Raw genomic sequence first — 26,506 nt, 5'->3', positions numbered from 1 at the left:
CGCGTGTGTTACAAGAAACGACTGACCGACCGGTTTGACCTATGCGCGAGCGCAAGTCGATTCTTCATCAAGCCACATATATATGTACACAGTATAATAGAAATTACATATTTATTTAATAAAGTCATGAACTTAATTAATAATTTTTGTGCAATAGAATCAAATATACGAGTATACAATCTATATTTCCGTATTATCTATCTACCCTTTAACTTAGGAGGTTTAAATTGGCTAGAGTAATATACTCTAGCTGGGTCATACACAAATCGCGACCTAAATGTGTACGAAAAAAAAAAGTGAAATATTTGTTCAAAATCACTCTCATTTAATTCTTATAGATTAACCTAATACAGGAAAAATATGAGACAAGATCATTATTGGTTTTCGAGAAAGATATTCGACGCATATTTTTTTTGATGACTACAGAACGGACACAGTCGTACAGAAAAGTATAAAGTATCAGTGCTACATATATTTGATTGGTTTCGTACTTCTAATAATAATCGTATTGGTTAATAACGACCTTGATTACAATATGACATCAATATAGTCACGAAAATATTAAAAAAATCTATTAAATGTCAGATTCATACAGCAGATTCCTTCAGTCTTAAAAATGTAAGGTAATAAATAGAAAAAAAAATATAATTTCTTACAATTACTGAGTAGCAAGTATATTAATCCATGTTTTCTTATCATTATTTGTTTGTTCATAATAGTTTCAGTAATTTTCTGCATAACTCAACGGAACTAAACTTAAAATCTTTGTTTAAATAATGAATAAATGTATAAATAATGTTAACGTAACGATAATGATACTGTAACAAATACTAGCCTCTTAAAAACAATAAGAAAGAGTCCTAATCAAACTAAACAATATCTATTCATTAATGAATGGCCAACAATTATATCGAAAAAAAAAATTAAGTTTTCTTCGTCATTTTCAAAAAACTCTATGTCTTAATGAGATCTTTAAGTAAGGGATAATGTCTCAAATTTGTAGAAATAGAACAGATAGATGTTGTCTTAAGTTGTAATGACTGATAATCAACGAGTAGTAAAGAAAGACCCAAATGTGTAAATAAAGATATATTTTTAATCCACCAAAATGGACTGGTTAAACTTTTGATCCATATTTACAATAGTAATTTTCAGAGAATAATAATAATAGTAAAGCCGCAGGGCAGCTTGTGGCGAGCTGTTGGGGAGTGGACCCCACGGACCTGAGTCCTCCAGAGAAGAATTGTAATCTATCCCCCAGAAGCATTACGCCGCTTTGTGGGGGCCCATCTAGTGGGAGGCGAGTCACCGTCCACCGACCATTCAATTTGAGACTATTGTAAAGGCGGACGTCCAGTAGTCTCATCCAATAGCCAGTTCATTCAAATTCTATTCCATAGTCCTAATTTAGATTTCCATATTTTCCATAGTTCCTACGCATTAACCGGCGACCATCTCTGGGCAATTACCTGTGGTTGCCCGGCTGATGCGTCACAGTAAAACATTTGTATATTCTCTTAAGGACCTCTGCGTGTTGGACCTGTGTCCCCACGCAAGCCTTCCAAAGGACCGGGTTCTTTTGAACCCGTGAATCTTAAAAGAGAAACATAATAATAATAATAATAATAATATTTATTAAATTAATATTTTATACATAACAATAGCAACTTTAATCGGTAATAACTGCAGAAGTATTAACTGTGTCGCAGTTATTAGCCCCCGCCTCGTAGCCGGTGAAGCTTATATGTAAATCATCTGCTGGTGATGATGATCAATGTCGATCAATGTTTTGTTTTATAGATATAATGACACATTATTAGTTAATAATAGCATCTTGTTTAGCTCTACTTGTCTCACGTCTTCGTTTTTCTTCTCTTCATTGTTTTAGTGCACCTCAGATCTATTTGAATAGGGAAATGTTGCTTGAACAATGTAAAAAAGCTAGCTAAGCTAAGATTTCGTTATTTAAGGTAACAGAAAATATGTCAACAGAAAAAAAAATCCTATCGAAAATCAGCAATGGTCTTTAGTTTTCAAGGATAGAGAAATGGCAAGTGAGATTTCAAAAATACTCCTTTAAATCCATTGTGCCTATATAATTACAAATATAAGTAGCACATACTTACCAAAATACAGTAAAAATAGGAAAGATGCATTGATCTTTTACAAAATGAATAAAATACACGATTCTTTTTATTGGAATATAAAAATACACATCCGTCTTGCGTAATAGGTGTAAGCAAATTATAGCTGTCTAATATTACCAAATTAAAAGATATTACATTTAAGGTGACTTTAGTAGAAATTTTTTAAATGCAGATTTTTTGGATCACAGAAAAGAGTCAGATACATGTAACGGCTAGTTTATTAGAAATTATAGTAAAAAGGCTAAAGCACAGTTTGGAAATTATCATAAAAAAATCAACTCAAGTATATTCTACGCTGAAAATATGTGTGATTTCGATGACACGGGCGTAATAACTTAAATTACAAATTTTTGAAACTATGAACTACGAATCTGAACAGCCCACAGAAGGGGACAAATGATGGAATTTGAATTTTTTTATTTACATTTTTCTTTAAATTTTGATGTGTAGACTATCCACTTATCATAAGGGGGTAGGCATAGTTAAATTTAGAATGAAAAATCGTTCTATTTTCTTTTATTTGTTATAGCTATTGTAATATAACACTCAAATGAGTATGACCCAGCTATAACCAATGGCAGTGGAGTAACAAAAAAAATTGCAACAAAAGGAGCGCTTGAGTTTTCGTTGTTTGCATTGCGCTAAATAAAAATCAGTGACAGTAATATCTTTCTCCTAAAGATAATCCAAAGTAACTATTTTTATACTTTACAAATTCTAAAGAATAATAATATATTAACGACACTATTTTCCACAATACTTCTTATAATAAAAATATTTGTTGAAAATATAATGATATCATTGCTTGTGTCAATTCTTTCAGCAACAGTTTTCTATACATCTTCTTCTCATTTCTATCAATCCATATAACGTATCTATATACCCCATATGGCATGTCTATTCACATGATTCGCGTCTCTTTTTACTTTTACAAAATTTTATATACAATGTACAAAGATTTCCATCGGTATTGAAAAAAAATATCATAGTTATATTTACCAATGTGCTAGCATTTTTTTAGTAGTTGAAACGACGACATTTAAACATTTTTTTTGTTGATTTTAAGTTTATTCACCCCGCGAAATGTATTCCCTGGGATGAAATAGAAATCGCGGTATTTATCGGTAATATTCGTATATTTGGAAAAAAAATCAATAGCAACATTATCAAAACGTCATAATTATACAAAATCAATAAAGAGCTGTCAAAATTAGGCACAAATTTCAAAAAATATAATATGTAAAAAAGAAATTGTATTTTAAATCCAAGTTCAATAGGGTTATCAAAAAATGCCGAATTTGCAATTATCACTAGCCATTATAAAACCGCACGCCGTAAAAAATCCAGTAGCACTTTCATACATAAGAAACGTAATCAAAAATACTTTCGTTGTTGTAAAAACTAAAAGAATCACATTAGACAAAGAAACGGCTGGTAACTTCTATAAAGAACACGTTGAGAAATTCTTTTACAATCGTCTTGTGACGTTTATGGCGAGGTATTTCATTTAAGAGGTTATAATTTGTTAGATAACAATGAATACATGCGAGAATTAAATTATCGTCATTTACTCGAATAACTTTATGATTGCGCCTTGAATTTGTATTTACTATGTTACAATGTAATACTTAAATAAATAGATAAATAATTTTCTCGCTTTTGTAACAAGACGCAGTGCGATGTTGAATTCCAATACCTTCTCAAAACGCAATGTCTCAAAAATTGTTACAGTCCGAGAGGAAACAGAGTGTGTTAATACCAAGTTCCCTCTGCCTTACTTGCTATATGCAGGATACAATGTGAAACTATAAGATAACTTTGACAATTTTTGTACTATTATTTGATTTTTTACTTAAAATTACTGGTAGTTTATAATACTGATACTAATATAATACATGTATATTTTCAGTGGCAGTATAGATTTGCACATAATAGGACATTCTAATGCTATTGAGCTGTGGAGAAAAATCCTTGGACCTACTAAAGTATATCATGCTCAATTTAAAGAACCCAATTGCCTAAGAGGCATGTTCGGTATATCGGATACCAGAAATGTTGCTCATGGGTCTGGTATGAAACTATTACTATTTTAGAAAAATATTCATACTTTACAGGTTTTTTTTAACTTCACCCTGTTATCCGCACACAGCAGGGTAGGCAGGAGGAACCTAGTGTTAAGACACTCCGTTCCCCACTTTCTGCCGATTTCTGGACGCATTGCCTGTTGAGGCAGAACTCAACGCCGCTTTGCCTCAACACCAGAGCGAAGAAATGGAAATATAAACATAAATAATTATTTCACTTCCTCAAGTGGGAATCAAACTCACAACTGTCGTATTAAGGTCACACCCTTGTGCTGCTGCGCCATGACGGCCTACTTTTCTATTCTTGGCTATTGTGGTGCAAAAGCTGGAAATGTGATGGTTGAGCATTCATTCCTCATTCAGGGTAATAGTTATATTCAAATCATTTTTATTTCTTTGCTTTGGTAGTGTGGCATTGAATTTCACCATTTATGTGATACTTAACCTGACGCATTATTTGCATATTTACTAAATTAAGAGTTATATTTAAAATATTCGTTTTAACATTTTCAGATTCACCATCGTCAGCTGAAAGGGAAATTAAATTTTTCTTTCCAGAATTTTCATTTTACCATTGGCATGAACACGAAGAAGCTACTTACAGAAAAGGACCCATTGTATTCAATCATTACTTGTTTCAACATGTTCGACGACTTTAATTAGACAAAGTAATTTAGTTATCCATAAAGTTAGGCTTTCTAAACTTTTGTCCATTGTTAATCATGTCATCATAAATCATGTCCAGGAAAAGAATATTCACAAGTAAGAAAAAAATTAAAAAATAGCAGTCATCTACAGATAACTTCAAGGGGTGTTGTATGGAATATTTATTTAAAATTTTATATAACAAAGTTGTTACTGGGGGCATTCAAGTATTATGTAAAATAATTTGGGGAGACACAGGCCCCTAAAATTTTACTTTATGGTGCAGGGGAATAAGTGTGCTACTTGGTTGTCAATCCCACTGAAATATTTCAGTCCCCTTAACTCGGGGGATTGAGATATTTCAGTTTTCATTTTCAACTTCTGGAAACTACGCAAATGTGGTCATCAATGAGTTCCATCACTTAACATGTAATGCAAAATATCAAGAATTGGGCGGAAAATGGGAAACGGTAGTGTGTGAATGTGGAACGATTTTTCTTAATATTAGGTTCCCGGGTTCCCTCTGCCTGCTATGATACAAAATAATGTTTATATTATTTTACAAACTTCTTTTGTAAAAATGATAATACATACAAAAAAGAAATGAAATGATACAGCATGTTATACATAGGCTGTATAGAAGAAATTATTACATAATACTTGAATGACTAGAATTATAGTGAGAATTAATGTTATTTTAAATAAGGCTAATTGTTTTATTTTTTGTTAAGATTTAAGTATTATAAATAATAATACTTATTAGTGATAAAATAGTAAATTTTATGAATTTATTAATACTATTATATACCTTTGTTATAAATAGATTTAGAAAAATATCAACCTTTAAATATAGACTAAATTTTTTCAAGAGTTAGTCAGTTACCTCATCCTTTTCGTAAAATATGTGAAATACACAATTTTAACATAGATCTTAAGAATGCTTTTTTTATTTTTTATTATTTATTTTTATTAAAAATAGAATATTAGTTATACAGTACACATCTAATTTTACTTTATTTAGAATAACACAGAAAGCTCCATCTCGTGGTGGCGACGACGAATTCCACAAGCATGTGACTGTGCGGCAGGGTCGGATTTCCACTTGAGAAAATAGTCATTATTTTCATTTTCTTTGCTCTGGTGTCGAGGCAAACGAGGCGCTAAGTTTCGCCACTCAACGTGCAGTGCCTCCAGATTTCGGCAAATGGGAAACAGGGAGTCTTAAATAGAGGTTCACTTTGCCTGCATGTGTTTGGTATACAGCATGAAGCTTTTAAAAAATTACATTTGACAAAAAGTTGAAAAAAAAACGAAAAATCCAACGAAAGGGACTATTAAATAAAAACATTCAATCACTATATGAATATATTTAAAATTCCAAAAGATAGAACCACTGTAAATCATACAAATATATTATTTTAAACATATTTTATATATATATATAAGACAAAATTACAACTATTCTATAATATTCTAGTAGTTATATCACAAGAATTTACTTCAACTTTTTTGGACGGATGTTAGTGAAAGAAAAGTTAAATTCACCACTAATTTCATTAATTATAAAACTTTACCGAAACAAAATTATACTAAATGCATTTTAGTTTAGTCACTTGAAGTTTAGGCAAAAAATATTTTTCAATCACTTTTGTCTAAGTTTAGTTGTAGCAAAAATATTCATATTCAAGGTATAGAAAGTATAGTTTAATATATTTTATCCTCAATATGGATTTTTTTAAATAAAGAAAATTCAATTCGATCATACCACATTTCAATTTCTTCTGTAGTCAATTCTGAAATTAGCATTAGCAACACTTTCAAAAATGTTTGTCAAAACCAAAATTCAATATATTTGGGGAAAATAAAACCTGTCTTTTATTCTCCAATCTTAACAAATACTTTAGGTCTGGAGAATACTTTGATCCCCTCCTCTAGTTTAGCAAGTTGTTTTTCCAATTCCATTTTACGATTTCTCATTCTGAGAGTGTCGGTTTTGACGGGCATTTTGTTTAGTTCACTCACTAGTTCTGCAAAACCTGTGTAAATAACAAGTATTAGTAAATTCATATAAAGAAAATAATTTAATTTGAATTCCTATTCTATAAATCCTTGCATACTAAACTTAAAAAAATATATATTTTTATACAATCTCAATATTAGTATTTTTTTTTAAATTATATTATTTGTTTTCTGCAAAATTCCACATAATTTTTGTAAATTAACTATCCCACATAATATATGCCTTATCTTACTAAGAGGAAATATAATCCAGCTGATAAATCACACATTATGGTTTCATCATTTAAAGTGGTGATCACCATTTCAAGTGAAGCATAAAAGGAGCATTGTCGCGATTTTTCTTACTATTTCTAAGCATTCTCAGTGTTTCCTTCCTCTCGTTGTCAGGTAATGTCACATGTCCATCAGGACATGCCTGGTCATCATCAGCTTTTGGTTCTTCAACCTCTTTGGCACTCTCCTTCTTATCTCTAAGGTACTTTGGTAGAACACCTTTTTGGTAACCTGTAAATTGCGAATATTATGGATATTTTATACAAAATCCAGGCAGCATGTGAAAAAACATTATGAAAACTGCAGTGGCCTATAATTAATTAATTTTTGTTTATTTTGTTATTCATTTAAAAGAGAAAGAATTTGATATGCTTATTATCTCAGTTTCCATAAGGTCACTAAATACAACATGTTTTTGTTTGAATTTCCCCAAAAATACAAATATTTTTTTAGCTTTACATTGTATCCCAGAGTATTAACACACTCACTTACCATTAAGACACTTCTGCTTTCCATTGAATTCTGGAGGTATTGGGTGTTGAGTGGCAGAACTGAATGCCACATTTTTTTTTAGTTACCAGTGAGGAAATGAAAATACTAAATATCTAATTTTATCAAGTGGGAATTGAACCTAGAACCTGTCAGGTTTACATTTGCAATTATGAGCCCCTGTGCTATGACTGGTCAGAAAATATACTGGCTTTGAAAATTGTAAAATGTACAAAAAAATATATTAATTACATGAGGGCAGGGGCTAGAATGTTTTGTTCAGTTTCATGTTTTTAAATGAAAATTAAAAATGTTAATTTACATATTTATTTATTTATTTTAAAGACACAATTTAAAATTATTACTCTATTAAATATATCTCAGTAAAAATCTTTTACCTGCAGGTAAATATGGATCCTTGTCCCGTCTCTCCAAGATAGAATTCAACCGACTCCGATTCCTTTCATCCATCATATCATACGGTCTTGGTGACGGAGGATATGGACACCTTTGACTCCTCGAGTCTCCACTGGCTTTCTTACTTTCATCGTCTTCCTTTGAATATAACATAGTTAGCTTAGTACTTTCTGTTAATTTTTGTGCCAAATTTGATTCTATAGTCTGACATCCTATATCTCGCAAACGTCCAGATGATTCTGAAGATTTTACATCTTCTTCTGATGATTCCTCTGGCTGTTGAACGTGTCTCATTTCTTTTCGTCTCAAAAACTCCGCCATATCGCCCTTCTTTACATTCATATCATTCTTCTTACGGGAATTTAGTGAACATGTTTTGCCGACATTCAGTGAAACTTTGCCGCTTTTGTTGGATGGTGAGGATTTGACTTGTGTTACTGGTGTAGAAAGTCGTGTTGAATGATTCTTTAAGGTTAATTTCGGGTCTTTCGACGACTTTCCTGGTAATGATTTCAATTGTTTCATGTTTTCTTTAATAAAATTCTTTTTCTGTTCCTTTTCTATAACATTAAGTAAATAATACATTAAACGGCCTCCATTTTAAATGGAAGAGATTTAGAAAGCTTTTATATATCTTAAATATAGCAATAACTTACTTGGCTCAGGAAATATGCCTTTTAACGTATACATGCTAACTGATAATAATAAACACTAAATACAAAAAATATACACTCATCATTTAGCGTCCATTTTATATAAAACTAACTAGGCACTTTAAATGTAACGAGATTCTTTCATTTTGTTCTGTATAATCAGATATTCAATGTGAAATTTAATTTAATTACAAATTAAAAGGTAATTTTCGTTTCTTTTTTGTCACTTAATTTTTAAAAAACTGTCAAATCTGCTGCGTCATAGACAAAATTGCTTGTGGCCAGTTTTATTTTTTATATCTCACTATAAAAATATAAACAAAGAGTTTAATATTATATTATTGAATTTATTAATTATATTTGTTTGTACTATGTTGACGCACTTATTAGTGATTGCCTAGGCGACAAATCTAAAATTGATAAAAGCATTATCTAGATTGGTAGAGGCATGTAGATAAACGTATTATTATTATTATTATTATTATTTATTATTTTAACGAAAAATGATACATCAATCTATTTTATAATCTACTTATTTTTTTTAAAGTATTTATTAATACTGAAAGAAATAAAACCATAGCAAAGTATAACGAACGTATTAAATAAAAAAAGTATATCAAAATACGAATTGTCAAATCAGTATACAAAAATAATAACAAATTAAACTAAAGAAAACTTAATTAAAAATGACAAGTAACAAAAGTCCTTCAAGAAATGAAAAATATAAGTTATCCAGAAGAGGTAAAAAGTTACAGCTTTCTAATGATCAAAGGACTTTGCTGGCTTTACCAAAGGATATCTCTGAACGAACGTGGTATGTATATAATTATTTATTTGTACAGGCCGTTGTCGTGACGCAGCGGCACAGCGTGAAAACGCGAAGGTTCTGGTTTCAATTCCCACTCGGGGAAATTGCTCTGGTATTGAAACAAAGGACGGCGATGAGTTCCGCTACTTAACATAAAATGTCTTAAAAATTGACGAATCATTCGTGCGTGGGGAACGGATTATCTTGACACTAGAAAAAAATACCACGAAAATGCGTGAAGCTGTTTTGCTTCAGTTGTACAAATATTAAGTAATGCCGTAAATGTTTTGTGTTCTTCATACAATACTGCTTTTCAAATTTACCACAGGATTATCTAATATTATATTTATTAAAAATATAGCGGACCCATGCGGTTTCGGCCACTTGAACTGTACGAATATTTGTTAAATATATTTATGAAATTATTTTCACTTTTTAATAGGATTATTAAGAAAATATTAGCCTAAATAAGCCAAAAAAGAACACAGTAGTAGACATAGGTTGATAATTTCGTAACCAAGCCCCGACACCTGCACCGTGCGGTTCGGTCAGGTCATTTTGAATCAGATATTTTCTCAGCTTCAATTTACTCTAAATTGATGTTTATATGGCGTTAATTGTAAATGATGAAAGGCGTAACTAAACTGCATAACACTAAATTTAGAGACCAGTTGTGGCGCAGTGGCACAAACTGTGACTGTAAACACGACTTGTGGTTTCGATGCCCACTCCGGAAAATGAAATATTTATTTAAATTTATATTTTCGTTTCTTCTTACTACCCTTCACGAGCTTCCATCAAAGTTTATACTTTTTCTACAGGAGAGATGGTCTTCTCTCGCCCTTCCCTGCCTGGTGACGCTGTTAAGGCCATCCAAGTCGAAAAAAACATCATTTCTTCGCGCTGGTGTCGAGACACAGCGCAGCGTTGAGTTGCGCCACTCAACGTGCAATGCCTCCAGAATTCTGCGGAAAGTGGGGAACGGAGTGTCTTAACACTAGGTTTGCTCTGCCTACACTGCTGTGTGCGGGATACAGCGTGAAGTTGATTGTCTATTAATTCACTTTAAATTAAATTAAAGGTTAAACCTATAGTAGGTATATATTGAACTGAAATCACAACTGTAGTTTAAGTACACAATTTTGCTTCGAAGATTCTAGTCAGCAAAAGGGTTAATCACATCCTCAAAGATCAAATAACGGGCCATTAACATTTTTTTTTACTTAATTTGTAATAGTCAATATTGGGAGTTGGCATTCTGCTCTGACTGGGGGCTTCTGACTTCTGACTGCAGCATCGTGTCATTTTACCCACTTGCCACTCTATAATTACGCCACTCCATTGTACTGGCGGTCAGTGTTAAGACCTTCGCGGAATCGAATATAATCTCCCTATATTACGTTTTCTCATATATCTTCCACGTACAAACAATGATCAGTTGCAATTCTATTATAGGTAGGTAGATATATAAACATTAAACGACCACGTGTACGTTATTTGTTACTTGTCCTTTGGCATGTTCAGGGCAGAAATTTACCAAAAGGAGGAAAACGAGCTCGTAATATTAGATATTCGCGAGGACATAATTGAAGAGGCAATGAGAATATGTTACGAAAATTATATGAAACGGCAGAATGTTTTGTTTACAGCGTATTGTGCTTCTGAAGCGTGGCTTAAATTAATTAATTGGTAAGTATTCTTAAATATGAAATAAGCTACATTTGTACGACCCGATGTTTGATGTTTCGTATGAGGTATAATGAGAAGTAAGTCAGATTCTAAAAATTGATGACTTGATTTATTATTTTTCTATCTTTACCCTTTTCCAAAGTTTTGGGCCTAAGAAAATGTAGAAACACATCACTATTATCTTCACTTCTTCTATTCCAGAGAATCCTACTACCTCCTACTAATTCCGGGAAGTAACTATAGATACATAATTGATATGTTATTAAGATTTTTTTTAAACTTAACTTAGCTTCACGCTACATCCCTAGTGGGATAGTCAGAGAGAACGGAGCGCCAAACGCTACAGTCTCTACATACCTCTTTCACCTCGTCCTCTGTCATCAACCTCTTTATATACACCCTACACCCTCCGGGGGATTTTCATGCGTGACCTTCCTCCGGTATCTTTAATACTGTGTGTTCGAAAGTCAATCGAGGTCTCCCCCTACCGCTTTTACCGCTAGCTTTTCCATAATAAATCTTGTTTGGAAATCTTTCGTTACTCATTCGTTAGACGTGCCCAAACCAGCTGACCACGTTCTTCTTGCATATTAGGATATGCGAAGAGATCGCATCTCCGTGACATTCATCTTTCTTTCATTCTTTTTCTGTATTACCTCCGTTTCGCTGTCGTCTTACAACGTCGGTACCATTAAGATTTTTCGAATTCACTTTTGTATAAATTATTCTGTGATTTTGCATATGTTTCAATATTAAATATATCAACAGCGATTTTCTATACATATCAATTCCCAAGGAATTTCTTCCGCCACGATCCTGGTGAAGAACCTTCCGCATTTCCACCATGCTATATCCCAAAACGTGCAGAATCTTGGACTCCAGATGTTCCACCAGACCCTTCACCAAAGGACACTTGGTGTCAACAAGACCTAGTGATCCTTGAGGAGGATGACCAGGAGCCTTTGAAGCGATGGTCGAGCTCGACGTCGTTGGATATGCCAGTAGTGGATGAAATTTCTAAGGAATATTGGTATTTGTTTTGCTTTAGTTATTATTTTTTGTGTATCTTTTAATTTAAAGTTTTTTGAACTTAGCACTGTTTCAGCATAACATGCTGAGGGAAACTAGTGCTACAGCTCTCCGTTACCGGTCTGATTTATATGCAGTTTCACTATTATGACAAACTTCCCTTTACATTTAGTGATTGTTTCATTTCAATCGATTCGTAAATAAAAAAGTTTAATCAATATAATGTTTTCGTTCAAAAATCTACAAAAACTCTATTAAATTAGCTGAAACTTTAGTTTTCAATCATAATGTTCCAATATTAAGATGAACCATGAAGTTAATTCAGATTAGTATATAAATAATTATGTAGTTCGGGCAGGCAAAGCCGCGAGTAGGTCGCTTGTATTAAATAAAGATCCCCTGAAAGTTACTTTACATGTATATTCAAAATTTTTAGTTTCGTAGGGAACGGCGCCTCTTAACACTAGGTTCCCTCTGCCTACCGTGCTGTATGCGGGATGCAACGTGAAGCTGATATTTTTCCATAGGTTTCCTGGTAAAGTCAGTATTTATATAGAGACAGAGGCTTCAGAAGGTTCCACTAAGACAATTACTTATGTTAGTTGACAATGTGTTTGTTTATTGATAGTATAAAATAAGTAAAGTAGTAGACATTACGTTTACTATTTGTTCCTGCTGAAAAAAAAAATAGTGAGTCAATTCCTACTCGACGAGATTAATCTTCTATATATATAAAAGGACTTGTCCTCACTGACTGAGGTAAGACGCACGCACAGCCGTAACCGCTGTGCGTAGAAACGTGAAATTTGGACAGATGTTTACTTTCATAATCTGGACATCCACTAAGAAGAGATTTTGAAAAATTTTAACTCTAAAGGGGTAAAATAGGGGCTCAAAGTTTGTATGGAAAAAAAATAAAATCGGCACCGATTCTTATAAAATTTGAAATTTAGATTTTTAAAAGTAATTAATTGAATACGTATTTCATGGTTTTCTAGAATTCACCCCCTAAGGGTGCAAATAAGGGGTTGAAAGTTTGTATGGAAAAATCTTTAAATCGCCACCGATTTTTATAAAATTTCAAATTTAGACTCTTAAAAATATTTCATCGAATACATGTTTCATGGGTTATTAGAATTCACCCCTAAATTCGCAAGCGAAGCTGCGCGCGTCCGCTAGTCATTTAATAATTATTTCACTTCCACGCTCTGGGTTCTAAGTTCGAACCGGATACAGCGGGACACAGCATGAAGATAAAAAACAAATATACGTTTTTAATAAAAAAAATCTACATATTTATTTTTATTTAAATAATGTCTCATAAACAGGAATCCGAGTCGTCCAGTACACTAGGTAACATTGGTACTGAGAGTGAAGTACTCGAGAAGGTAACTACTTACAGTCCGGGAGAGGTTTCTGTTAAAGTGAGTTGATCATTTCTTTTTTTATAAATTTTGTCTAAAATTGAAAATTAGAAATAGTGTTGTAGGTTCAATTTCCACTTCGGAAATGAACTCTTTTTATTTTTCAACATTTATTGGTTAAGACATTGTGTTATGGCAGCAAATATCGTTTTATTAGCCAAGCATTCCCCTAAATCAAAATTGAACCTAGATATTGTTTATAAGTAATATTTAAGAACATCAATAATATAGGAGTCCTCATTGAGCGCCTTAAAGACCTCAAGTCCTTTACACGGCTCCTTAGAAGGCGCGGGCGACTCGGCGGTGGACAAGCGACCTAAACGGCGGTTTACGGATAAAAGCAAGCTTTTCAGTAAAACTAGGTACGCTACGGCCGATGAGTCGTGGCCTCCTCGACATTAGCTACAATAGCATGTAATAGCAATTTTTATTACTTGATGCTCAAAAGTTTAAACACACTAACTTCAGGGCGGCCATGGCTCGGCGACCATTTTGTATATATTTATATTGTTTTAAATATGTATATTATGTATATATATTATGTATTGCACATGCGTTGGTTGCGGGTTTGGTCCCTAACTTGTATATTGCAATTCTTGCCTTGGTAGATAAAGTATTGAGACAGTTGGTCTCAATGGGAATGGAATGTCTTAAAGTATGCGATAAGCGGTAAGTCTGTATGCGGGATACAGCGTGAAGAAATAAATAAAATAAAATAAAAATAAATAATGTATCTAAAATTATCGGAAAGTGAATAGCATAATACTTTGACACTAAAGGTAAAAATGAATACAGTAATAAATCATGGCGTAATTGGTCAGTAGAGTTAATACTAAATTTACATTTTAGATTATGTATATATTTTATATTCCTATAATAAATTCTTATTACCTTTTTCTTACGCATCATAAAAGGCAAAGGGCCTGATATCAATAATAGTCTCGTTCCTTTTTTTCGCGAATACCGTTTGTTCGTTTTGAACAGATCTATTCGTGTGAAGGTACTTTTTAAATTTTACAGGATACATTTTTTATAAGTAAAATTTCTGGACTAGGCACAGACTGTACTGGAGTGGGCACGGACTACTCTGCCCTCCTACCCATGTTTACCTACCCATGCTCACTGTGCACTGAGGGCCTCTAGAAAATAATCATTTATTATGTTCTCGTGTATTTTCATGTATTAAATAATTTGTTTCAGTGTTTTCGGAAGATCTAAAGCGACACTGCCGCCATTGGACGACGGTTCCAGATCACGCATCAGCATGATATCGGACTGTCGACTTAGAAATCTCAGGTAAATGGTTTAATAGTTAGATAATGTTTTTTTGTTCTAGTGTTGAGGCAAAGCCCGGTGTTGAGTACCGCCACATTCTTCATATAAACTCCTATGGGATTACTTTGTTGTCCATCTGTCAACACCATTTCTCTAAAAACTGCGTGTAGTTATCCTATATCTTATAAAACAAAGTCGCTTTTCGTGTCTGTCTGTTGTTTCTAACTCTTCTTCTAAACCACCCAACGGATTTTGATGCGGTCTTCACCATTAAGTCGAGTGTTTTTCGTAGAAGGTTTATATATAGTTTATTATTTGTAAATTCTTATGTAAATTAACATAAATACGATAAATGTGTATAAAGTCCTACCCGTTGAGACATTTTCGCGCACGCGCTGCTCTAATGGTAAGTACTACATGAAAAAAATGAACTGTAGTATTGTTCCTCTTAATAAGATCCACAAAAAAGTCCGCGAGAGCATATTCGTATCTTTTAAGAATAACGCGTAGTGATCATTTTTCTGTCTAAAAATAATAATTTCAATATATTTTTTATTGTGAGGGATATTTTTCCATAATGGTATTAATCCTTATCCTTTAAAATACTTTATTAATTTTCTACGTTAAACGAAAATAAAATTTGCTTTTTATAATATTTCGAAATTGCGAATAGTTTTACAGAAAAACGCATTTAATTGTTGACACATCCCGTAGTTGACACATCAGCTGTATGTTACTCAAGTTTCACTTATCCCTTACTCTCAGCATATAAATAAGTACATTTGTTACGTTGGCCATTTAATGTAGACCAAAACTGTCTTTTACTGTTTTTCATTTTAATAAGTACTTTAGAAGTTGTTATAATATCAAAAAAATCCTTGCTGCGAAAAATCCTTGCCGCCGTGCCCGCTTGCCTTACACGCATCGGTGGTTCAGTGGTAGAATGCTCGCATGCCACGCGGGCGGCCCGGGTTCGATTCCCGGCCCATGCATTCTATTTAATTTTCCTCACAGGCAGCCACGTCGTGCTTGCTTTTCATCAGGGACAGAATACCCCCTTCAGCATTAACCACAAGCTCGAAAAAAAAAACCCGGCTGCCTCTATAGCAACGAAGATTTAGTTAGATGCGTTTGCACGTATTGGATAATTGGAGTTGAATGTATTATTTAAGCGCGATATATTTGGTTTCACATTTTTTGTAGTAGTTATTAGTAGGTAGGTTTTTGTTTATAATTTCTTCCGTAAAAATAGTCATTTAACTATCTAAAAATAGTCATTTAAATATATTTTAATAAGTACTTGAAAAGATTAATAGCACAGATTTAAAATTACGGTACCTACTAAAAAATCCTTGCTGTGTAAAACAATTGGAAAATCCTTATTGAAACTACAAAAATGCGGGTTGCATTAGGGTTTAATTAATTTTCACATTATCTTAAGTGCTTTGCAAACATACATTACATGAATAATCCAGTAGTTAAAGCGGGCGAAGCCGCAAGAGGGTCGCTAGTACTTCAATATGACATATCAGGTCAATGAACTATAAAACAATGTTTTACATTATCGTCGATACCTTTCTTACGCTGCACGTGCTCCTTTTAATTCTCATGAGTTTTTTGTTCCTTAAGAATTCTATTGTATTGAAATTAATATTTTATACTGATTTCGCTATATCCCCATTTATACATCGTGGCACAGTGCTGCCTCTGTCTCGATATCATCGCGATGGTTGTGGGTTCGGGTCCACTTGGAGGCAGAGGTGACATTTAATCCCAGACGTAAAAGAGAGACATTTTTTCTGTATACGGCATTGTGGCTTTTGATCGGATTTTGTTTTGTAAAAAAAATTACGATTTATGAAGATCTGTTCAGGCCATTCAAGGTCGTTCGTCCTTTTTGTTAGTACAATGAGTATATTTAACTAGCGGACCCGGACGCGGCTACGCCTGCTTAAAATATAAGAATATAATTTCTATAGAAATATAATTTCAATCTAGATGAAATGGTAAAAGTGACTATTATATTTATTTTCATAAGGATGAATATCAAAATGACGCGGTAACGAACGCGGTCGCGTAGCGACGACGGTTGTTATTAACATGGCAGAATAAATTGCATGTCAAATTAGAAAGTATTTTAATATATTAGTATATATGTGTAATGTAATGTTATATAGCCTATAGCACTTCTGAAGAATGCAGCTTTCATACAAAACAAAAACATAGTAAATCGGACCAGTAGATCCAGAGATCTTAGCGTTCAAACAAACAAAGAAACAAACAAACTCTTCCGCTTTATTATATTAGTATAGATTAATATTATTTTAATTTTCCCACTTTGGTAAAAAACGCGACGTAGAGTCATGCTACCACGTAATATATGATTTTTTTTGTATAACGGAGTGTATAAACACTAATTTCTTTCTGCTTACTCTATAAAAAATGGCTAAATGGCTAAGTAAGGATAAAAAATGATTCACAAAGTCCAAAGTTCATTTCCCCTCTACATTACATATCAGGTCAACGCACTATGAAATAATCTTTTTATTATCACCTTTTTGTAATGCACGTGTGCAGTTCTTTGATTCCCATGAGTTTTTATTTGGCTTTGTTTGATATTCCATGAATAGAAGTGTATTGTAATGTTTCATGTATTACAGAAGGGTTAGAGCTTTTGTGGCTTTCGCTTTATATCCATTTTTATATGGATGTGTACAGGTTACTAAGTAATACTTTGTAGGAGACTTCAAAATTATAAAATCTTTGTAAAATTATTTTTCACTTTTTAGTCCGTTGTTAGAAGTCGGTTTTTCTTTATTAATTTATTTTCAAATTTTACGTTATAAAATATATTATATTTTTTTTAATAAACGTCAAACCTGGAAAGGCTGAGTATTCCAGGTGTAATAACAGTTGAACGACCGCTGGACATTTCTGAAAAAAAAAACATATTTACTTATTAAACGTAAACGTATTTGTATCCCGCACATAGCAGGCAGGACAGAGAGATCCTAGTGTTAAGACACTGTTATAAGGTTATGACTCCGTTTTCTCACTTTCTGCCCAATTTCGGAAGCAATACTTGTTGAGTGGCGGAACTCGCCGCCGCTCTCTGTCTCGTTACTAGAGCGAGGTATGAACATATTTAATATTGGATTTTCTTAAGCGGCAATCAAAAAAAAACTTCTTAATTTATGTCAAAACATTGTGCCCAATCGCGGAACCTAACGCTGTACTTTGTACATAATATTATATTGCTCGAAAGAATCTTTAATATATACTAAAAATGAATATCATTTAAAATGCAATACTTTTGTAACACAAAAAATAATTACAGTTGACGTATAATAACCAACAATACAATGGTTGTCCTCAGTACCGCTAAAAGACTTTCATAGTGATGAATAGCGCGAATTAAGAGTAGTTGGGGCAGGAAAAGTCTTTCGTAATAACATGCTTATTAAATTATTCCTTTACTCTATTTTTCGTATATAGCAGGGTAGGTACAAAAACCTAGTGTCTTAAAGATGGCTTATGAGTGAGAGTGTTCTTAACTATGATTAAAAAAAAATCTGTCCAGCGGTTTGAAGATTATCAGCTCTTTTGGAATTGCTTTTTATTTTCTAAAGCTTTCTGCGTTGGAGGTTTTTAATTACCAGTTATTAAAAGCTTTTATTTAACTTGCAATGTATGTATGTGGGTTCGGGTGAAATCTTTGAGCTCAATTTTGAAGTAGATATCTTCAACCGATTGAGCTGAGTTATGGGTTTTAATTTAATAAAGGAGGATATCTCTTGTTATTTAAATTATCTGGTTTAGTAAAAGAGGCTTTCAAGTGGATTGTTAGAAAGAATCCATTTGATAAAGTTTACCAATTATAAATTCTTTAGAAAATCGATACCAAATCTATCCAAGTTAACCTTTTTTTTAAAACCATTCATCGGTTTAATACAGCGAATACTCTAAAAGCTTTTTGATGTTAATAATCGACCTGACCGTTCCAGTCCACAAGTTGTCAACTCTTCCCAATTGACTCAGGGTTGGGTGACCATTAAATTATAATTCTCCCGAAGCCTTTCAATCTATTCGCTTCACAGACTGCAAATGTCTTCTAATCAAAGGGGAAACTATGAAAGAGCGTGTGTTTAGTACTAGTCTTTGGCTGCGGCTCCGCCCGCGTTATAAAATAACTGAGGAGTAGTGTAAGACTGTCAGCTGAATAGTGGTGATTATGTTCAATTCATTTTAATTTTTCCACTCCGATAACCAAAAGGCGGCGTTGAGTTCCGCCCCTTAACACAGTTAGTCTTAAAAACTAGGAAGACATAGGAGAACGATGTGTTTTAAATAACTACTAGTAACTCTGACGGCAAGTACGTCAAAACGATCAACGTGATGGTATATAGCCAATGCCTATAGACCTTCCTAGATAGTTAATGGGACTATCCATGACAAAGAATTTCTCAATTTGTTCTAGTTCCTGAGATTAATGCGTACAAACAAACTTCAGTTTCAGCTTTATAATATTTGTAAAGATATTTACAGAGCCCTTAGTCTTTAAGTGTAACCAAATTAACCACGGAACCTTATTACTTCAATTTTAGGGGTCACGATTCAGTCTTTGGGTCGCAAAATCAGTATTAGTTCAGAATAGGTAAAATGATCCCGCTAAACTCGAGATTCTCTTTGTTAGTATAAACTTGTATGATCGAGTTTGTTTCTAAAGTTACATCGTGTATGTATTCCAAAGTAGTCTGTGCGTGTTGAATACGAAATGAAAACAGTAATATTAGGTTTAAATTTAATTTATACGCAATGCTGGAGAGGAATTATTTTGGGGTAGGGGCTGTTAAGGGGTAGGGGTAAAGGGTTGGGCTAAATACGTTGAATTCTGGTGATCACTGGTAAAAGTGGTCGATTTTGAATGGTTGAAATTGGGCAATATAATTGAGAATTAATGTGTATATGTAAATTGTGCGTTTGTTATGTACCTACTTGTATGATGATTATTGGAAAATTACATAAAATAGGCCACAGAAATTCGGCGCCGTGTGAGAATAAACGTGATGGTTGTAGTGTTCGATTCCTATTCGGGGGAATGAATTAGAATGTTATGAAATGAATGGAATGAAAGGTAATATTTTCTTTTCCTCGCTCCGGTAATAAAGCAAAGAGCGGCGTTGAGTTCCGCAACTAAACACGCAATACTTCGAGAATTTTGCGGAAATAGGAGAACGGGGTGATTTAAGACTACGTTCCCTCTGCCTATATGTGCTACTATATAGTAGCGTATATGTGAAGAAGAACCTAAAAAATCTTTAAAGTGAAATAAAATCTAAGAGTATTTAGAGAATATAAATTACCATACAGCTAACTTAAACATCCAACTTCCATAAATTACTCTACAAAAATTGTATATATTATTCACTATTTAACACTTAATTTGACATTCTCGGCAATTCGCATTTCACGCATTACTTTCGTGACGTATACCTTCAGTTTGACGTAGGAATTCTTAATGGTTCGAGATATTTCTCAGTCAATGCCCTCTTACCCCAAAGCCACGGGTTCGAATCCCGAACTGTATAATATGATAGTATTATACAAATTATAAGTTTAACGACTCCACTCCGGGTGGTGACTGAATAATGAAAACTAAGTAGTGTCTTATAAATTCCTTTAGTTATAGAATTGGTAATTTAATGTTATTAGATATTTGATTCGGAATATAGTTTTAATGTATTACGATGATATTTTTTTATGATTTTGTCTGCTAAGTCAGAAATCGTGGACTTGATGTTCTCTGTTCTCCAATAAGACACTTCTGTTCCTCACTTTGTGCCGAATTCTTGGGGCAATATGGGGCATGTTGAGTAAAAGAACTCAACGCCACGAAACTAGAGGTATAACATAAATTATTGTTATTATTATAGCTATTTGCAGCGCTTTCCATCTGTCAAGACCATTTACCTCCATATTGCGTGGAGGCAATAAGCTGAAATTAATTCAAGTATTCAGCTCTACAACCTCTTTGAGGTACAAAAAACCAACGCAATTAAAAGATACCAGCATTTATGCACCGATTTTTTTCTGTATTTTGTGTGAATTTCGCCTCGTAATCAAAACCTATAGGGTATTTCCCATGAACCTAAAGTTAGTTAGTTTAGTACGAAGTGAGAACTTAAATAATATACCTAAAGGAAATATTTATATTACAAAAACATCTGAAAAGTGATTCATGTTGTATGAAATGGATCTGTATGGACATATACATCGTGTATATTGATATATACATCGATTTGCAATCCTGAAATCGCTTCGGTGGGCGACTCGCTCTTAATCTATGTTTTTCTCTAACACATATAATTTGACTTAAATTAAGTAGGAGTGTTGTTATTTGGATTATCATGTTTTTTAGTCCAGTTTGAGGTCAGTCGTGGTGCAGGGGCACAAAGTGTGCTGCAAAAACGACTGGTTGTTGGTTCGATCCCAACTCGAGAAAAGGAAATATTTACTCAAATTTATATTTTCATTTTGTTCGTTCTGGTGTCGAGGCAAAGCGCGGCGTTGTTCCGCCACTCAACACGCAATGCTTCTAGAATTGCGAAAAGTGGGGAACGAAGTGTCATAAAGCGAGGTTCCCTCTACCTACCCTGCTGTGTGCGGGATACAACGTGAAGGTGAGTTTGTTGTGAAAATATTAAATGATTCATTTCCTCGAGAACGACCTCTTGTGCCATGACATGTCGTTCACACGACGACATGATACTATTTATTTAAAAGTATACTATTATTCACATAGTAAATAAAAGTACATTCGAAATACGCGACTCCGAATTTAAAGTAAAACAATATTTATTTAAAATATATGTAGGTATATGTTTTATACAATACCATAGAAACACGACACCAATGGGATACAGCGAGGGAGTCAAATGAGAGGTATTTTTCAATAAATAATGATGTGCATAATGCATGCGTTGCTCGATCTACAAGTCACCTTCGATTTACCCGGTCGATCACCGCGGGAACACCACCACCGGAGTGAACAACTTTTATAAAACTTAATATGTTTTATGTGTATTCTAATAGGTTTTATAGAACAACATCTAGTATAGTTTTTTTCTGCTGCTGGATGCTGGGCTGACAAAAGGGAATTGGTGTTAAAAGACTTCGTGGTCCGCCGAAAGCTCGCCTGCATTGAGTGTTGAGTGGTGGATCTTAACGCAGTACTTTGCCTTGTTACCAGAGCGAGGAAATGAGTATATTGGAGAATCGAATCGAGAAGAGAATTAAAAAACAGATGTTTTCCTTAATTTTTTTTATATTTGATCTTACATGATTTTTTTTAAAGAAAATGTAATCGCATTGTTTTATAACATTGTTAAAGCAAGTGAGATGTAAGAAAAAATATGACAAATATGCGTAATGCGCATAGTGAATATGTGAGTGTTGAAATTCGTGTTTGTTCGTTTGTCCAACCAGAATTGGAAATTTGAAATATTTATTATGTTTTTACACCTGTGTTCCCCAATTTCCACCGAATTTCCGAGGCACTTCGTCTTGACTAGTAGAACTCAACCTCGCGCTTAGTCTCGTTACCATAGCGAGAGAACCAGTTGGTTCGATTAAATATCTTAACAAATAAATAGTATAGTTACATCTAGTACAATAGTATACCTATTATTCTACAGCTTGGTACAACAACTAAAGTAGTAAATTCTAGTCGTCGTATAATACCGATCTACAATTCCATACATTCCAAGGTTCTACAAAATGTCGATGAACGATAAACGTATTAATGCATTCAGTAATTCCCACATATTTGACTTGATATACACTTACTTGGATTGTTTCTCAACTAGTTGTTGCCTGTTCGGTACTCTCTGCCTCTAGGTACTTTTTGGGTTGGCGGTAAGATAGTATGAGTGTGGATAAGGGTTGTGTTAACTTCCGCGACTCAACACACAATGTTTACCTATCATTTATATAAAAGGTATATTGTAACAACAGACAGAAAGGAAAGAATGGAATCATTTAAAATAATTTTAAAATGTTTCCTTACTTAGGATAAAAAATAGATTAAGAATCAAACGTGTGATGACCTCCTGCATATTAGGCCTAGCTACACAAGTACAAAACAAGGAAAATTACAATGACATTCTGGATTTCAGATTGGACACTCAATACGAGATAACATCTGAGAAGATCGACTCCCCCACCGGCGACGTGGTGAAGCGGAAGTGAATTATCTATTTTGATTTTGTTATTGTTATTACGTAATGTAATATTGTCCTTGTATTTATTTGTGTTCTCGTAGCGTATTTCTCCTTTTGGAGGGTAGGCGGAGAGATGCATGATGATGATGATGATGGTTTCTACGCTTTTATTTTTGTTTCCTTGGGTGTAATAAAACTTTAAAACGTGATAAAAAGATTTCAATGTTATTGGTTCTTACTAAAATAAAATATGTAGATATATCTTAAATTTCCATTTTCTTTTATAAGTGTGCCTGAAAAATTTCAATACAATTTCTCGCGAAATTACATATATGCCTCATACGACAGTTTATGACTCGTTCCCGCATAATCATGCAAATAATATCGTCATACTGTGCGTTATAAGTTTTTTTATGACTTCCCTTCAATTTTTACTTGCTTGAAAAAATGGTGGTATAATTTCTCGGTGTTTTCTTTTTATTTTTTTAGGTTATGTTACTTGCTATTTGTTTTTTGTCAAAGTAAAGATTGTGTGTTAGAAATTTGAAAAACTGACATAACGCAACGTTGAGACTTGTTTAATTATCAGGGTAGGCAGAGGGAACCAAGTGCTAAAACACTCCATTCCCGAAGCAACGCCTAATTCTCGAGATATTGCGAGTTAAGTAATGGATCGTATCGCCGCGCCGCTCTTGTCTTGGTTCCAAAGCTGAATAAGGAAATTAATATAATTTATTGCCCCGAGTGAGAATTGAATTCACAACCGTCGCATTTACAGCTAGACGCTGTCACATTACGCCTCGATGGTTAAAAAATAACCTTTTTTATTTATTTCTGACCCAAAATGTACAATATAATTAATTGAAATACTTTCATTTCTTATTTCCCAACTAAAATATCCTTTGAACATCACTTTAATCTTCACCGTCTTCACGAAATACTAAAATCCACTATTATCCAGAGTTTTTCCAAAGAAAATAATATTTCAAAAGAACAATTACCTCTCAGGAATAATCTATTAAAGTGTTTTTGTTGATCCCGTTATTTTTTAGGGTTTCGTTATTCAAAAGTAAAACTACCGGCGCTCTTTACTTTTAAATCTATCCTACTGATTGTCTAGTTGTGTGTCCGTCTGTCTAGACCATTTTTCTCAAGATTGTGACAATGAATCAAGCTGCAATCTCAAATGCCCGCTACTTCAGTTTCTTGGAGCACTGAAATTTCTAAGTCGACGAGAACTTACAATATATAGAAAAAAGGACATTTATATGTGCATAATAAAAAATAATAATGTTAACTCATATTAGTAGTTCATTTCATACAAAAATGAGTGCAAACGCCTGCATTTAGATTTGTTAACTTTTATAAATTGTTTTTCTCGTTAACCTAATATTCAGAAATTGATACGGAACCCTCGGTGGGCGATTCCGCCTCGGAATTGACCGGTTTTTTATGTCCTATTTATATGAGAATGAGGGTAAACTAGTGGAGGTATTGTATAGAAACAACGTTAGATCAAAGAATTTTGGGTACAAAGCAAGGATATTTGGTCAAAGGAAGATAAAGTATGTATGTATTTGTGAATCCTCTATCAAAGGTGAATTGGACAATTTTAGGTTATTGAAGATTGTTTCTTTGAATTATATGAAAAGAAAAGGTAATTGTTTGAAATTTTTTCTTCTCACTAACGTTTAATTCAGTTTGCTTATACAGTATACACTTTCACGTTTTATTCAGCATGTAGCAGGTGGACAGAGGAAAACTAGTGTAACGACACTAACAAAACAAAAATGTTTATTTGACACTTAAACAAAAGTAAATTTGAACCTGTTTCCCCTTAGTCTTAATTTCTAAACAGCTTCCATCAGATATAGCATCAGGTACGTCCGTATGTCGCGATGCCTCACGTACCGTGTTGATGGTACTCCGTGACTTATCCCGAGAGTAGGGTGACCAGATATACAGATAAGTACTTAGTTTATTTTCTACATCCACATACTTTTAAAACATCGGCTTCATTGTATATAATGGCTATGACATCAATTTCCATTTCGAAAGTTCCACTACTCTGATCGAAAATCTCCTCTTATTAGCACTGACAGAAGTCCCTTTGCATTCGCTAACTCCCCTCTTAAGCGAACCTTTGTGCTCGTATACTATGCAGAGGCGAGCTACACTCGCCCCTGTGAAGCTGTAATGATCGTTCCAGGTCATCAACAATGTCATTCCATTAGTAAAAAAAATTCCGTCATTTTAGATATATCTATAAAAAATAAACAGAGAAGATTCGTAGAAATAAAAATAAGACAGAAAGTTTTTTATCTTGCAAATAATTTGTTGCTATCTAAGGTAATAATATGAAGAGAAAAAAAAGGGAAATGAGAAATAGAGGGACACGTCTTTTTTTGTTTTTTCCGTCATTTAGTAGTTACTAGTTGACTGAAAATACAAATGTGTGGCAGTATCTTAGCTGGATCTCTTTTTAACGTGCATCTACTATTGCGTAATATTGTCTCTTTACCGTACACTCTCCTTTGTGTGTTTTCCATTCAACGTGACATTGTCGAAGTGATTAGTGCTGAACTGGCACGCTCGGATCGCCATAATTAAAGAACAACAACAACTGAAAATACAAAAACAATGTTTAAGCGGAATGACAGCCATACTAGTGTGTTTCATATCCAAAATTTCACTCCCTACGCTTCAACCTGCGTTATGTAGAGTCGTTCCGTTCAGACGTGTGAAAGTAACGCACCGGCACCTTTCTATAAATTACTTTACTTGAGCTTACTATCTATACGGGTGGAATTGACAGCACCACTTTAAATGAAACCACAGTTTTAAGTACTCTATAAAAGTCTAATATAATTCAGAAAAAAAAATCCCAAAAATGAAAAAGTTATTTTTTCAAACAAAATAAATAATAAAAATATCGTTTTAAAATATCGTTAATAAAATAACAATAATCGATAGTATCGATACTATCGATTATTGTGAACTATCGCTGGCATGCTAAGTTGCGATAGTATCGTTTACTATTTTCATTTACAGTAACCAATCATCATAGTATTAGAAACGAAGTTGAAGTACCTAACTATACTTCGGTATTAAGTAATCTTTCTTTTCACCGAAATATGAAAAAACAAAAGAAATGTAACAAAAATGTTTCTTGTTCTTTTCATTTCATCTTGTAGCTATGCTTAAGCTTATCATATTCAATACTATCGCGAATTAGCATACAATCGATAGTCCAAAACAATCGATAGTTTGGCGATCTTTGTGCAGATATCAAAATTCATTTTTAATATTGATTGATAGTTTAATATAACACTATA

The 26,506-nt window shown here is 33.4% G+C and overlaps 3 protein-coding genes across 4 annotated transcripts; 2 read left to right on the top strand and 1 right to left on the bottom strand.

Moving 5' to 3' along the window:
* The first annotated feature begins 3,315 nt into the window (after nt 1-3,315).
* Nucleotides 3,316-5,811, top strand: LOC146538753 (nucleoside diphosphate kinase 6, mitochondrial-like). The gene is made up of 3 exons (XM_085185464.1): nt 3,316-3,645; nt 4,057-4,217; nt 4,745-5,811. The coding sequence occupies exons 1-3, from the start codon at nt 3,437-3,439 to the stop codon at nt 4,888-4,890; spliced, it is 516 nt and encodes a 171-aa protein (XP_085041590.1). The 5' UTR covers nt 3,316-3,436; the 3' UTR covers nt 4,891-5,811.
* Nucleotides 5,812-6,228: 417 nt separating this feature from the next.
* LOC146538752 (uncharacterized) lies at nt 6,229-9,117 on the bottom strand. 2 transcript variants are annotated; one of them, XM_085185462.1, is made up of 4 exons: nt 8,731-9,113; nt 8,056-8,634; nt 7,241-7,399; nt 6,229-6,912 (listed from the first exon to the last, which is right to left on the bottom strand). In XM_085185462.1, exons 1-4 carry the CDS (start codon nt 8,762-8,764, stop codon nt 6,752-6,754), a joined length of 933 nt encoding a protein of 310 aa, XP_085041588.1. In that variant the 5' UTR covers nt 8,765-9,113; the 3' UTR covers nt 6,229-6,751. The 2 variants fall into 2 exon arrangements, with proteins under 2 accessions (XP_085041588.1, XP_085041589.1); XM_085185463.1 differs by having other exon boundaries at nt 6,748-6,912; nt 7,195-7,399; nt 8,731-9,117.
* A 221-nt stretch (nt 9,118-9,338) lies between these two features.
* On the top strand, nt 9,339-23,445 carry LOC146538751 (uncharacterized). Its single transcript, XM_085185775.1, has 8 exons — nt 9,339-9,541; nt 11,060-11,224; nt 12,021-12,254; nt 12,781-12,850; nt 13,582-13,677; nt 13,909-14,039; nt 14,878-14,973; nt 23,127-23,445. Exons 1-8 carry the CDS (start codon nt 9,414-9,416, stop codon nt 23,197-23,199), a joined length of 993 nt encoding a protein of 330 aa, XP_085041901.1. The 5' UTR covers nt 9,339-9,413; the 3' UTR covers nt 23,200-23,445.
* The last annotated feature ends 3,061 nt before the right edge of the window (nt 23,446-26,506 follow it).

This window comes from Heliconius melpomene, chromosome 5 (assembly GCF_056956725.1).
Source record: "Heliconius melpomene rosina isolate 202511_hmr_F chromosome 5, ASM5695672v1, whole genome shotgun sequence".
Taxonomy (NCBI): domain Eukaryota; kingdom Metazoa; phylum Arthropoda; class Insecta; order Lepidoptera; family Nymphalidae; genus Heliconius; species Heliconius melpomene.
The sequence above is the reverse complement of the archived record's forward strand: the minus strand, read 5'-3'. Positions and strand labels throughout refer to the sequence as shown.